The 13,933-nt window shown below is 35.2% G+C and overlaps 1 protein-coding gene across 3 annotated transcripts in view; it reads right to left on the bottom strand.

The window, feature by feature from the left end:
* The window catches only part of GBE1 (1,4-alpha-glucan branching enzyme 1), a 280,022-nt gene that overhangs the window by 20,062 nt on the left and 246,027 nt on the right, over positions 1 to 13,933 (bottom strand). For all 3 annotated transcript variants that reach the window (XM_042957137.1, XM_042957135.1, XM_042957136.1), the window contains exon 15: positions 2,931 to 3,048. In XM_042957137.1, coding sequence (XP_042813071.1) covers positions 2,931 to 3,048 — 118 coding nt within the window. The remainder of the gene's footprint in view (positions 1 to 2,930; positions 3,049 to 13,933) is intronic.

Here is a 13,933-nt window from a genome sequence, read left to right on the forward strand (position 1 = left end):
TAGTCATGTTCAAGAAACCTGACTGGATCCCAGTACCTATGAACCAGTTTAATAAGGAATTCCATTATAATTGAGGCATTCTTAGAATACATTTGTCTTTTAATGCATTCCTCCCCCCCCCCCCCCACCACCCCACCCCCGCCCCGGCTCTTCAAAGGATAACTCTGGCATGAAGGAACATGTTTTTACTGGATTTTCTAGTCTATTTGGGCTGCTTTATTCTTATATTAAAGCCAGTGTTGTTGAATTCATCTGGACCCTAAAGACATTTAAATGAGTGTTTCCTGAAGCACTGGTAGTCATTGAAAACAAGATGCTGCTGCTGCAAAGACAGAGCTAATCTTTACCTTTTTGACAGAGTTGGAGAATTCTGATATGGGCAGTGGTTAAGCTACGTTCTCATGTGCTTATGTGGGGCTTATGTGATACTTTCCACTCCGCCTGCAAATTTAGAACTGTACACATCTTATTTGTAAGATAAATTCAATTAGTACATGCAAAATAATCTCCTGACTTTTGCTGCCACTGGTTAGTTGGCTTGTTTTAATTATGACAGGATACTTTTGCTCTTACAAAATTGAAAGGATGGCAAGATATTTTCTGCCCATTCTCAAAGATTAGGAGTCCTTGCCTAAGACTATAATTTCCTCCAAATTGGGAGAAGGTCTTATTAACTGCATGTCCTCAAAGCATCTAGTAACCTGATGTGCTTAAAATACACACAAAGATAACTGAAGAGCCATGACAATAATAATCTAAAAATACATGTGCGATAGCATTTTGCAGTTTCTAAAAACCCTGGCCACGGTAATGAATGAGTTTATGCCTCCTAAGAATCTCTTGCTGTAGGGAGGATACCATTACTAATTCTCATTACACAGATGAGGGAAAATGCAGCACAGAGAAGGTTAAATTACTCAAGGTCTCACAGCTAGGAAATGGCAGACAGGGGGCTTGATACCCAGTTCTCTGCTGAAACATTGTGGTTTTTTCAATGTGTTACCAGGCCTCTCTCCCCGATAGAACCTTCATTGGATACATTTAGGTAACCAATTGCATACATTTTGAATCACTGAATTCAAAATTTTAGAATGTTCACTACATACAAATTTTGCCTGAACTTTTCAAATTCCTTTCAGTCTGGTTTGATTGGTTCAAGTTCAGCGTTGTTGCAGTCAGTTGCTACTTCTCCATGATTCCTCTTTGCAAGCTGAATGATCTTCCCTAATCCCTCAGGGGCCTTTAATTCTTTCGGTTACTGCAGAACTTTAAGACAACTTTACAAATTTATTTCAGAACCTATTTTTTATCAGTCTTTACATGGCAAAACTTAATATTCTGCAAAACTACAATAATTTTTCTTTGTGGAAAGAATCTGATAGTATCATTAAGCCCTCCCTCTTAAAAATGCATATGTATCTATACTTGTATCTAAAAAGTATCGCCACCATCATTGCATACTGTTAGTGTAACACTCAAGTCTCCTGTGGCCATTGAATTTTCCTCAGAGTTAATAATCCACAGCTCAATCTTGCTCATTTCTGCTCTGCTCATTTATTTATGCCACTGTCTTTGACAAGCCAGTTTGGCATATAATATGGTGACTTACCAAGTGACATACTTGCACAACTTTAAGAGGTGGGAATATAGTAGAAAAATGAAGGAATTAGGGGTTCCTTATGAATTCTCCTTTTTGACTTATACCTAAATTTTTGAAAAACAAGAGAATTTAACAGCTATGATAACAGTGTCTATACTTTTGTTAGATATATCCTGGCTTCATAAAAGTGAAACAAATCTTAATCTAAGACCTCTCATAGTGAAAAAATTGCAGATTTGAGCCAGAAAGAGAGAGCGAGGAAGAGAAAGAGGACAAGAGGGTGAGAGAAAGCAAGAATGAGTTAGAGCTAGCAACAGCATGAGAGGGAGAGAGGAGGGAGGTTTATGACTGGTCAGGAAAAGGAAAAAAATAAAAAAAACAACATAATGTAGATGTATGGACTTGAGCTTACTACCTGGACACAAAGTAGACAAAGAATTCTTCCTCCAAATCTGGAGAGTTTCTAAATTCTACATTTTTAAAAGAATCTAAACCTAGTATTTTAAAGCAATATTCTTTCAGGTGCTAACAACACAAAGTAAAAATGAGTTATATAATTTAATGTTTTCCTCAGTAATATGAAGAAATAAGAAAATCTTATAATTAGAATGAATTCAGTCTTTAATTGACTACAGGGAAGAAAAAGATATTTTTTTTTATTTACCCTTTTAAGGTGTTTTAAATTACACTTCATTAGACAGTCAATAATGGAGAATCCTGCTTGATGCAAAATATTACACAGAAAGCAACAACAGAAGGGAAGTAAACTGTTGTATAAAAATAGAAAAAAAATGCCTTCCCCTTATTTTTTGAGAAACATTTTTAATCCTATTAATAAACAAACTTCCCCAATTGTCCACCAAATACCTCTTGCTATTATTTTCCAAAACTGAATTCATCTCAGTACCACATACACTGCCTCTGAATATTTCAACTCACTTCTTCCCTATCATCCCTGACCCCATTTCTTTTGTTTGTTTGTTTGTTTGCTTTTGTTTTCTCTTTTAGCAGGTCAAAGACTTGTTGTTTCTTTGGATAAAAACATCACTTTAAAAATAAAGGGTTGGGGCACCTGGGTGTCTCAGTTGGTTAAGTGTCTGACTTCAGTTCAGGTCACGATCTCATGCACACGGTTTGTGGGTTCGAGCCCCTCGTCGGGTTCTGGGATGACAGCTGGGAGCCTGGAGCCTGCTTTGGATTGTGTCTCCCTCCCTCTCTGCCCCTCCCCCATACACACACACACACTCTCTCTCTCAAAAATAAATAAACATTAAAAAAAATAAATGGTAAAATTGAAATGCAATGAAAAGATCTTAAAAAGCTTACTTACCAAAAGAGAACAGGGACGTTCATTATGTTTAAAAGGTTGAGAGAAAAACTCGGTACTATGGTCCAGTCTCTGGTGCCCTCCATACTCTGCTGCATCTGTATCTAGCACAATTCTGAATGTAAAGCTTTTAAGGAATCACAATGGTTCAGTGGTTAAATGAGACATTATAAAACACGTTCTGAGACGGCAATTTAAAAGTGAGTATTCTGAACACTGTTAAATCATGATTTGTGTTATTACGCACTTCTTTTCTAGTATTTCAGAGATTCTTATGTTTGAAAGGGGTGCTGGAGACTATCTGGTCCACACACCCATGTGATCCTTGCTATCCTGTCCCAGCTTATCACATGATCATCCAGCCTGGGACACACTATACATCTTAACAGAGAATCTACTTTTCTCTTAATGTGACCTATTCTATTCATTAGGAATTCACCTCTTTAGTAAGTGGAGATTTTTGACTCCTTGGGACTTTTCAATCCAGAAAAGCCATAGAGAACAGATTCAAAATGCAGTAACCTTTCAAATATTTAATAATAGTTATGCTATCTCCATGTATCCTCTGCATCTATTACTAAATACATACTAAATACAATCTCAGAACCTTTAATACTTCCTCATTTGATATGTGTTTTTATGCATTCCCCATCTCTGAATTCATTCCAGTTCTAGATCCTGGTTATCGAAGTGAGGAACACAAAAGTGAACCAAGTGTCCACATGTGTCTGAAGATGCAGAACTAAGCAGGCCTCCTGTGCACACACAGGATCTCGTAAACATACTCCCCGCCCATGCTACAGGTACATTCATGTTGCCATCCTGTGTTCTGTTCCAGTGTAACATCCGATTTTTCATGCTGAGCTATTAGATATGTTTCATTATTGTCTTTGCAACAAAGTAAAAGCTACGGCTATTATGTTCAAATTTATGATCAGATTTTCATTAAAAAGTATCACACTGGGGTGCCTCGGTGGCTCAGTCTGTTGAGCGTCAGGCTTTGGCTCAAGTCATGACCTCACGGTTTGTGACTCTGAGCCCCACATCGGACTCTGCGCTGTCATGCAGAGCCTGCTTCGGATCCTCTGTCCCCCTCTCTCTCTGCCTCTCCCCTGCTTATGCTCTTTCTCTCTCAAAAACAAATAAAAAAACATTTTAAAAATATATCACATTAAAAGTATGTGTGGGTGACAAACAATGACCATAATTTCTTGCTTCGGGAACCTCTGTCTGGGTAAGAGATGCGGAAGAATTCACTAAAGGAACTGTTGCTGGGAGGGGTGGCTGCATTTCATTCAATCTAGGTCAGCCTGCTCTGACTCAAATTCAAACTGATAATCAGATTATTGGCATTTAATGAGAGAGGAACAGAGAAAGAACAATTGGTTGAGATTCAAAAGATGACAATTGGGCACAGGCACATTCTAAAGTCACTCAGTACAGCTGAAAATGACTTGAGCACACCACATCACTTAATGGCAAAACACAGATAGCGAAATTAAATAACTGGAAACATTGTAAATAAATGGAGCCTTGTGGAATGAAAGGAACTATTAAATTTAAAGTTTAACTTTTGCTCATCCTAGTTCATTAAATACTTTACAAATCCTCAAAAAACAAAAAGAAGAAAAACAAGTACAATTTTAGAGAATAACGTCCTAGAATACTTTAAAAACTTTTGTAATAGAGTATCAATTATTAGATTACTAGTTAAAATTACATTATTATTGGTAGTAGTGTCTGCAGACAGAAAGTATCTCACCGAAAGCAGGGGTTCCCATTCAGTGGGCTGATATTCACTGGTAGCTGTGTTATTATAAGGATCTCATTGAATGAGTAATTACGTTACTAGAAGGGACTGGGGATCTATATTTGCTTCAGACATTGTCTGAAGACTACATTATATTATTACATACATCTGATACTGTATTTCAAATAATATGTATTTTTTTGGGGCGCCTGGGTGGCGCAGTCGGTTAAGCGTCCAACTTCAGCTCAGGTCACGATCTCGTGGTCTGTGTGTTCGAGCCCCACGTCGGGCTCTGGGCTGATGGCTCAGAGCCTGGAGCCTGCTTCCGATTCTGTGTCTCCCTCTCTCTCTGCCCCTCCCCTGTTCATGCTCTGTCTCTCTCTGTCTCAAAAATAAATAAACGTTTAAAAAAAAATTAAAAAAAAAATAATATGTATTTTTTTGATTAATAAAATGCAGATTCATTTAAAAAGTCACAGGACTTAGAGTAAGGTTTTGCTTATATATATATATTTTTTTCAATCAAGGATGCTGAAAGAACAATTGTTATAAAATAATCCATTTCTTTTTGACATTGAAAGGGATCATCACACTTAAAATGGCTGGAATCTACTCACTTAATATATATAATTTGTAGCTATAAAGCAAAAGCTTACAAAAGCCATAATGCAACTTTCAAAACATCAGTTTGGACTTGTTTCTCTGATCTATAATTTAAAGGAAACATTCTGCTGTGGCCACTTTTGGAATTACCCAGCCCTGTGTCCATATTACTCAGGGAATACAATAACGTCCTTTGGGAAAGCAACCCTTAAACTCCAGAAATGACAATAATTTAAAACACTAGATTAAAAGTAATAATTGTGGAAGAGTCTTAGAATTGTGAATTACTACCCACATACTATTCAAGAATTAAGAAACCCATCTTTTAAGGATGGTGCTTAGAAGGACAACAAACAAAAGCAGTTATTTGAGCAACTGGGTTGATTGACTCTTGTGCTCTCACTTAGGCATTTCCATACTCCTTCTTCCTCACATGCACATGCATATGCACACACACATGCACAAACACATGTGACAGGGCACTCATACAGCACCAGTATCCCTGCAAACCCCCATCATCCACTTAAGAACATCTCTCTGAAAATATAACTCAGAGCCAATGTACACTTATTTAAAATTATTTTTTAAATATGGCTTCCAATTCCACAGCAGACAACAAATTTAACAGGATACTCTCAGCAGGCCTTCTTTCATTCATAGCTACCTCCCAACACTGAACAGAATATCTTTTCATGAAAGCTTCTCAATACATCTTTGAAACATTCAGGACAATTCTGATTCACCAAAAAAGGCCAAATTCCATATCTTATATTTTTGTATTAAAGGAAAGTAGAATAAGTTCTCTTTACTCTCCCACTAACTTACTGGATACACACAATGTATAAGGCACTGTGCATGATAAAAAAATGACTAAGATATAGTCTTAGTTTACATACAACTTGCAGCCTGTAAGGAGAGATGATACGTGCACATGAAATGTCTATAAATAAAGCAGAAAGCAATATGCAATGAGAAGTAGAGCCAAGGAGGAAAGGTAGGATTGATTGTCTGTCTATAATGGGTTTTGAAAGCCGGGCTAGGCTGTTAAGATTTAGTTTGGTAATTAAGTATGAGAATGTTGAAGACTGGTGAGAAAGAGTTTGACAATTAAGAAAATTAACCTAGAGGTCAGGGTAGAATAAGATGGACAAAGGAAAGACCAGGTCAGAGAGAACACTCAGGAGTCTTACAAGGGTCCAAAAATAGTAGTATGGTTAAACCTGGAGAGAAGGAATGGAGAGGCATAGATACATCAATGAGATTTTGAATGGAAAAGTAAGGACACCGATGCACAATTTGGGGAGACAAAAGTAGAAGGGGAGAATGTGTGTGTCCAGAAACATGCAACCAGTTTAGTAGCAGAGCTGGGATGAATATACCAGTCGAATGTAATCTAATTGCCTTACTCTCTACATCGGGGCATCTATTTTATATAGAGAAGCAGGCAGAATCATTTTGTAAACCGTTTCTTGTTTAATTCTAAAGGTGAGATTCTAAGGATAAAGTGACCAGAATGAATAGGATATGAGAGGAATAAAAATTTAAAAAGCAGATAAAGTGATAGTCATCTAAATGATTAGTCTAATTCAATTTAAAAGATTGATGTTAAAAAACTGAATTCTTAACATTCCTTATGGTGTCTGAATATCTGACATTTATTGTATTTGTTCTAGATCCATCTTTATTCATTAGGTTCATTCAGTCATTTTATTGGTGAATACAAAATATTGGACCGAAAACTTTACCTTGCTCAATTTGGCAAATTATAGTAGGAAAAAAAAAATGATAGAATGATGGAATTATTTTATGAAGATTTTTCTAAAAAAGAGATCAAATAGGTCCCTATCCATTTGAATGTCATTTAAAAATATTATGATTTCTTCTTATTTTAAATTCAATAGCTTCCTAAGTATTTGATGTATCTATCAACAGGTTGAAATAGATAAGTTTTAAGCTTTATTGTATAATCTATGTCCTTAAATTTGAACCAAGAAAGAGCCATGTTCTGGAGACCTGTACTAATAAGATTAAAGAAGAGTGAGGGCATGAAGACTCTTAAATTCAATGGCTCTTCAAATACTTCAAAAGCTGCTGTGTTTGCTCAGCCACTTGATAAAGTGTCTGTTCAAAGTATAAGGATTTTGATGTAAGAAGTACCATCATTTATATCATTCTGTACTAAACTCACTTCACTCCTGCTGATGAAGCTAAGGAAATTTATGGTAAGGTCCAACCCCCAAGGTTTCAAATTGAGCAACAATGAAAGGGGCTCTCCAGTCACTAGGTGACCATAAAAATGGCAAAGATGGTAAGTTACCATATATCTTTACATCTAAGCCATCATCAATTTTAAGGTGCATTATTTTATATATCCCCAATAAAGAGAGAAAAAAAAATCACTACCACGGCATTTATTGTAGGACATACCCCAAGGGAAGACATGCTAAAATGTGGGAAAAAATGCACCCCTTAGAATATATGCATTTATTATGTTATTTTCAGATCTGATTCTTTAATCAACCCACCCACATTATTACAGCTGCAATAACTTCTGGGAGCTCAATGATCCCAGGAGAGAGAATCTACGTCAAAGGCAGGAAACATCCTGTAAGAAATTTAAGGAATTGTGAACAAACATCTGGTAGAGTAAGAACAGGTGCTGGAAAGCAAAGACAAGTTTATATTTTTAACAGCCTAAAAATAACTACCAGCACAGGACTTGGCACAGTGTTCTAACATAATCCTCCCATTTTTATGTTTCATGAATTTAATTTTTTTATTGCCAGCTACATTCCACAAAATCTTCAGTTATACCTGTTGACCATCTTAAATAGACGTCCCTTTATTTTATAAATATTGCTAAATTGAGCCGAGGCAATACTCTGGGTCATACATTACAACTTTTATTTACTCTCTCTGGTCTTGTTCCAAATACAAACTAGCAAAGACTTGTGATGTGTAGTTATGTATATTATTAATCTGTATGTGTGTTAATGTGAGGTGTGTGTGTGTGTGTGTGTGTGTGTGTGTGTGTGTGAGATTTACGCAGTCCCACAATTAATTCTGTGACCTTAAATATATATTAACTTAAAAATTCATTGTTGAAAAGGAATTTTGGTATTTTAATTATTTTTTCAAAACTATTTTACGGCAATGTGGCATTCATGACTACATTACTTTTGATGGAAAATATCCATTTTTTTTTTCATTTCTTTAGTTTAAAAATCCCCAAAGATTATATTTCTAAAACAAAATTAAAACAGGGAGAAATGTGAAATACATAAAGGAATTTACTATTGAATATAACCAAAGTATATTTTAAGATATAATAAATGCCACAACACAGCATCTCTCTAAGGTGACCATCTTTTTTTTGTTTAACTCTAATTAGTTCATATTAAAGTTTTGGTATCTGCAAAAAGCACCATCTTCATGCATGAGCTACACATAAGCATTCAAGTTTGCGAGCACTGTCTTCATTAAAAGTTTAAATGACAACCACATGTTTTAATTAAGTACAAAATATATTTCTAGTATATTTTAGGATGTGCTCGTTTCATCAACAATAGGTTTCTGCAATTAACTACAATTCCTTCAAGTTTACTTCCTTGGCTGTAAAATTTTTAGAAACTGTATAATGCAGAATAGCAAATAAAACAAACTCAAAGGATGAGGGGTTCAAATACGATCTACCATATTAATTAATGGAGTGCTATGCTTTTTGAGATAAATTTTCATGCAAATTATTAGTTTATTCTTCAGCATGCATGCTTAATGACATACATCAGTAAATAGCAAATTGAATGATAATACCAAATATTGTGTGTCACATATCTCTCTATGCAAACAGGAAAATTATTCTAAATACTTTACAGAATACTTCGACTGACCTAACTAGGAACTTTTTATTTGTCTTAGAAGATTATATAACTTGAAATAAAAAATTCCATTGTTTCTCAATAACTCAAGAAAGAATAATAATGAAAAAACATGCCCACAGTTAAAGTCTAATAATGAAAAAAAATATGCCCATACTTCTAGCCTAACCATCCTCTAAAATTGTTGCTTTTTGTCTGTGACATGAAGGATTACCCAAAGAACTTGTAAATTCAATTATTTGATGAAGCAATAGCAATTATTTAGAATTGAAAAAGAAAAAAATAAGATTTTTATTCACCTTATAACCACATACTTTGTCATCTAAATGAGTTTTGACCATGCAGATTCAACATTTTTTACAAACACATTGTGCTTTTGAACTCAAAATAATTTTGACTTAGGCTATAAAGAAACACCTTTCCCCAAACTTACTTAATACAGCCTTCAATGGAATCCAATGAAATATACATAAATGGAAAAGATAATTGGAAACTTCAAAGTCCCTGAAAAATAATGACAATTATAAGCAGTAAGTAAGTGTCATCTGTGCTGCCTTGCAGACAGACTGGGATAGGAGAAATCATCCTTTAAGAGTAAAACATGGTGGGTTCATCCACATGCTTTGGGGACCAACAATTACTTTCGAATCCCAATTCTGGCAATTGCTAACTGTGTGCCTCTAAGAAAGTTACAGAACTTCCTAGAGGCTCAGTTTCTCATTGGTAAAACAGAGGTGCCATATCAGAGGCTGAGAAGATTCACTGAAGCAATGTATAACCAGTGCTTAACATTGTGTCTAGTGTTGGGGAAGATTCTCAAATGATTAGCTGCTGTTTATATTATTATTACAGACCCCGGACCATTTAAACTGATGTCATAACAGATGAAAAATGTAAAGAGGGTCTATTTATTCTCTATCTTACTTTTTACACCCAGTTTGGCATTTACTTTCATGCCCTTACTCCCTTGACTGTGTTCTCACTAGAATTCTAACACTTTTCCTATTATATAGAAATTTAATATTAAGGATTCGTAAGACAGTACATCAATCTCTTTGAGAACTAGATACCTTTTTAAATTTTTAGGTTTTTAAAAATTTTTTATAGGCTTTTAAAAATGTTTATTTATTTTGAGAGACAGAGAAAACACACACACACACACACACACAAGCAGGGAGGCGCAGAGAAGGAGAGAGAGAATCCAAAGCTGGCTTCATGCTGTCAGCGCCGAGCCCAACGTGGGGCTTGATCTCATGAAGCTTGCAGTCATGACCTGAGCTGAAATCAAGAGTCAGATGCTCAATCAACTGAGCAACCCTGATGCTCTGAAGTTTTATTTTTTTTAAAGAAAACTTCTCCTCAAGCTTCTGAGAAAGATTGGGAAACTACTCTGAATACTCTAACTGAAAACTAGCACCTCCCTACGCCCTCCTGTACATGTTCTAGTTTTTCACCATACCATTATCAACCTTTAATATACTATAAGCTTAACTATTTCATTTTTCTACCTTTCTTTATTAAAATGAAATATCTTTAAGGGATTTCTGTCTTTACCCACTCCTCTCCTTACTTTCCTACTACCTAAGGCCTGGATTAATACCTGACATATTTATTGAATGGATTTTCTTTTCATTAGATTTTCTTTTCATTATTGGAATATAATTTACATCCTCCTTGGGTTTTGATCTATGAGTGCTTTTGCCAAACCTGGTGAAATAATTTAATACTACTTTGGTTATTAAAAAAAACAAAAAAAACAAAAAAACAAAAACCCAACCTTGATTTTCTTTCATTGTGTTATAGAGTTAATATTTCAGATCTGTACAATATCTCTTCTAATACAATCCCATTTCATTATCTACAAAGTTTTACTTGGACATTTTAAAAGATTTATTTCCTTCTTTTTGGAGCAGTCACAATAGTAAAATAAATGCATGTCAGATTGAGCTAGTTAATTCTTAAAGTGATTGGTATGTGCCCTGGAGACAGCCATTTTATATAATTGTTAGTTTAAGTGGATGATTGATTACATATTTACTAAAGTCAGCATATAAAGACCTGTATTATCAACTTGACTGGTTAGCTTTCTTTATACAGATGACTGAACTTAAGCACAGAACATTAAAATGACTAGCCAAAAACCATACATATACATACATACATTAATACATGTATGTTTGTATATAAAACATAAAAAAATACATAAAAAATAATTTGGCAGGGCCAGGGTAGACATCTAGGTATAATATGTTCTACCACTCTATCACCATTGCTACTGAAAGACTGAAAAGTGTATGGACATTAAAATACTTCAACATTTGAAAGCTGATTATTTAGCATTGGTAGTAAACATTTTTTTCTTTATTTGAAGTTATAACTTATGTGTGTAGCTAATGTATATTCCTCTTTCTCTTGTAGGTTTCAGACCAAATAGAAAATCATAATACCCTGGGGCTCACTCAGTGCTTTAGAAAACTAAATGAGAATGGGTTGAGCTAGTTTCCCTAGAAAAACTGTAAAGAAAAGCCTGCAGGCCTGTGTGTGTGTGTGTACACGTGTGTGTGCGCGCATGTGTGTGTGCGTGGGCATGTACCCATACGTGCCCCATCACTCCCCGTTATTCCTGAGCACTTCTGGGCACTCAGCCCATAACTATCATAACTGTATCTAGATTGATGACTGAAAGGGAAAAGATTTGAAGTAAACATTTCCCCACAGGCACTAAAAAAATGAGTGACACAGTTTTAAACACACACACATGTGACTGCTAATAAATACATTTTCCAGGGGCATAATGAATCTGATACAGTAGTTTGCAATCATCTTTAAAACAGTCATATTGGTTAATCTTACTAGGTAGACATGCAAAATAATACAAGCAAAGAGCAAAGCTGAGAAGTTATTTCCGCAAAGTGCTTGCTTGTACAATTCAAAATGAAATAACAAATGTTTTGGCATGATAGTCAGACATGGAAATGAATTATATAATTCCAATGAACAAAATTTCTGGCAGGTTTTGAATCAAATTCTATGTAGATTTAATTATTTTTTCATAGTTATTTCACAAATGTGAGCTTTATTTGCAGTATCCAATTATTATTAAAATTCCAAAGTGATGACACTATTATGGTCATGAGAGAGTTAATCGAATGCAGTAATATGATTCCGTATACGCTTTAGGTACATTGAGGCAGCCAGTAGACAAAATGTCACCAGGAGTGAATATCCTACATTCAAAATTATTAAGGTAAGAAAAGGAAATATATACAATTACATGCTTCTAATATAAATCTATACGGAGGCTCATCTCCCTAAATCTGTCCAAGACTGTGTCTCTTGTGTGTGGCTAAAACAAATCAGAACTCCCATGCTGTAAACCTATGCCGGTGATATGGAGCTCCCATGCATGTCATAACTTCCACTACTCGGGGAAGAACAGGAGCAACAGATTATCAGGAAAGCTGATGAAAGCAGACCTCTTATCCTTCACTTCTTTGTAAGTGTCTTCTTCTGTTCTATGGGATGCTTAATCCTCAAACTCTTTTATCCTTCAGTATCCTTCAGGATCTACACTTTCCCAGTCAGCACTTGAAGCTGAAATATACTTAGGTTTATATTTTACCCTAGAAATATACTTAGGTTGATATTTTACCCTAGAAAGTTATTTTACCCCTAGAAAAGTTTACTTTTAAAATGAGTATATTTGTTAAAAAAAAAAATCCTATTTAAACTGATCTGTGTTTGAGTATGTTAGAAACTAGGATAGTTTAACACTGGAAAATGACATTTAGTCAGGGTTACCATTAACTCTTACAAAGAAATGCAAAGAAAACATAAAATTATAAGTAATTAGTGAGACACCCTTTACTGATTTTAATGGCATTTTGACAGGGCAACAAAAAAAGTGAATTATCTGGTGCCCATATGAAAGACTGCTGAAATTAAGGGAAGTAGATTTAAATCACATTTATTCACTTAACTAGGAATATGATCTTGTGAAAGTTATAAATCTTTCTAGTGCTCATATTTAGGTTGAGGATAAGAGAAGTCAAGGTGAATAAAAGCATTCACACACTGTAAAGTGTTATGCAGATTTAATTTTTGGTACTAATTTAGAAACCATGTCCTAAAATATATCTTCTAACCCAACCAATTTTATCTAATTTCAATGGGCTGAACCAGGTCATGCTAGGCTTCTTCTACCTCTCAAAAATCTATGCTTCTATGCTGCTTGGTATTTCCCAGTGGTCATTAAATACCACAGAACTATAGTCGATGTAGGGTACACCTCAGCATAGGAGGGGTGATTAGGGACCATCTTCACAGGGTTGAAGCTCTGAGTGTGTGTGAGTTCTTCAAAGGAAGAGCACAAAGAAGGAAATAAAATAAAAACTTGGATTTGGACCTGAGGAAACCATAGCACAAAGTGGGTACAGAGGAAAGGGGAATCAAGACAATGCTGCAGCAGATGGAAAAATGGAGTGGGGAAGAAAAGTGAGCCAATGATGACAGAATGTGGAGAGGATTTAGCCAGGAGAAGACTGAATTCCAGGATGGTAAAAACATAGAAATCAGCTTGTGGTGGTGAACTGGAGAGCAGGAAATGAACAAAGTAGGACGTGACAATGTAGATAACAGAGGGGATTTGTAGCTACTTCTCTCATCCTTTCCTTTCCTTCCTTTTTTAAAAAAAATACATTTAATTTTTTAAATTAATTTTATTTTATTTGAGAGACAAAGAGAGAGAGAAAGAGAAAGAGAGAGAGAGAGAGAGA

This window comes from Panthera tigris, chromosome C2 (assembly GCF_018350195.1).
Source record: "Panthera tigris isolate Pti1 chromosome C2, P.tigris_Pti1_mat1.1, whole genome shotgun sequence".
NCBI lineage: Eukaryota > Metazoa > Chordata > Mammalia > Carnivora > Felidae > Panthera > Panthera tigris.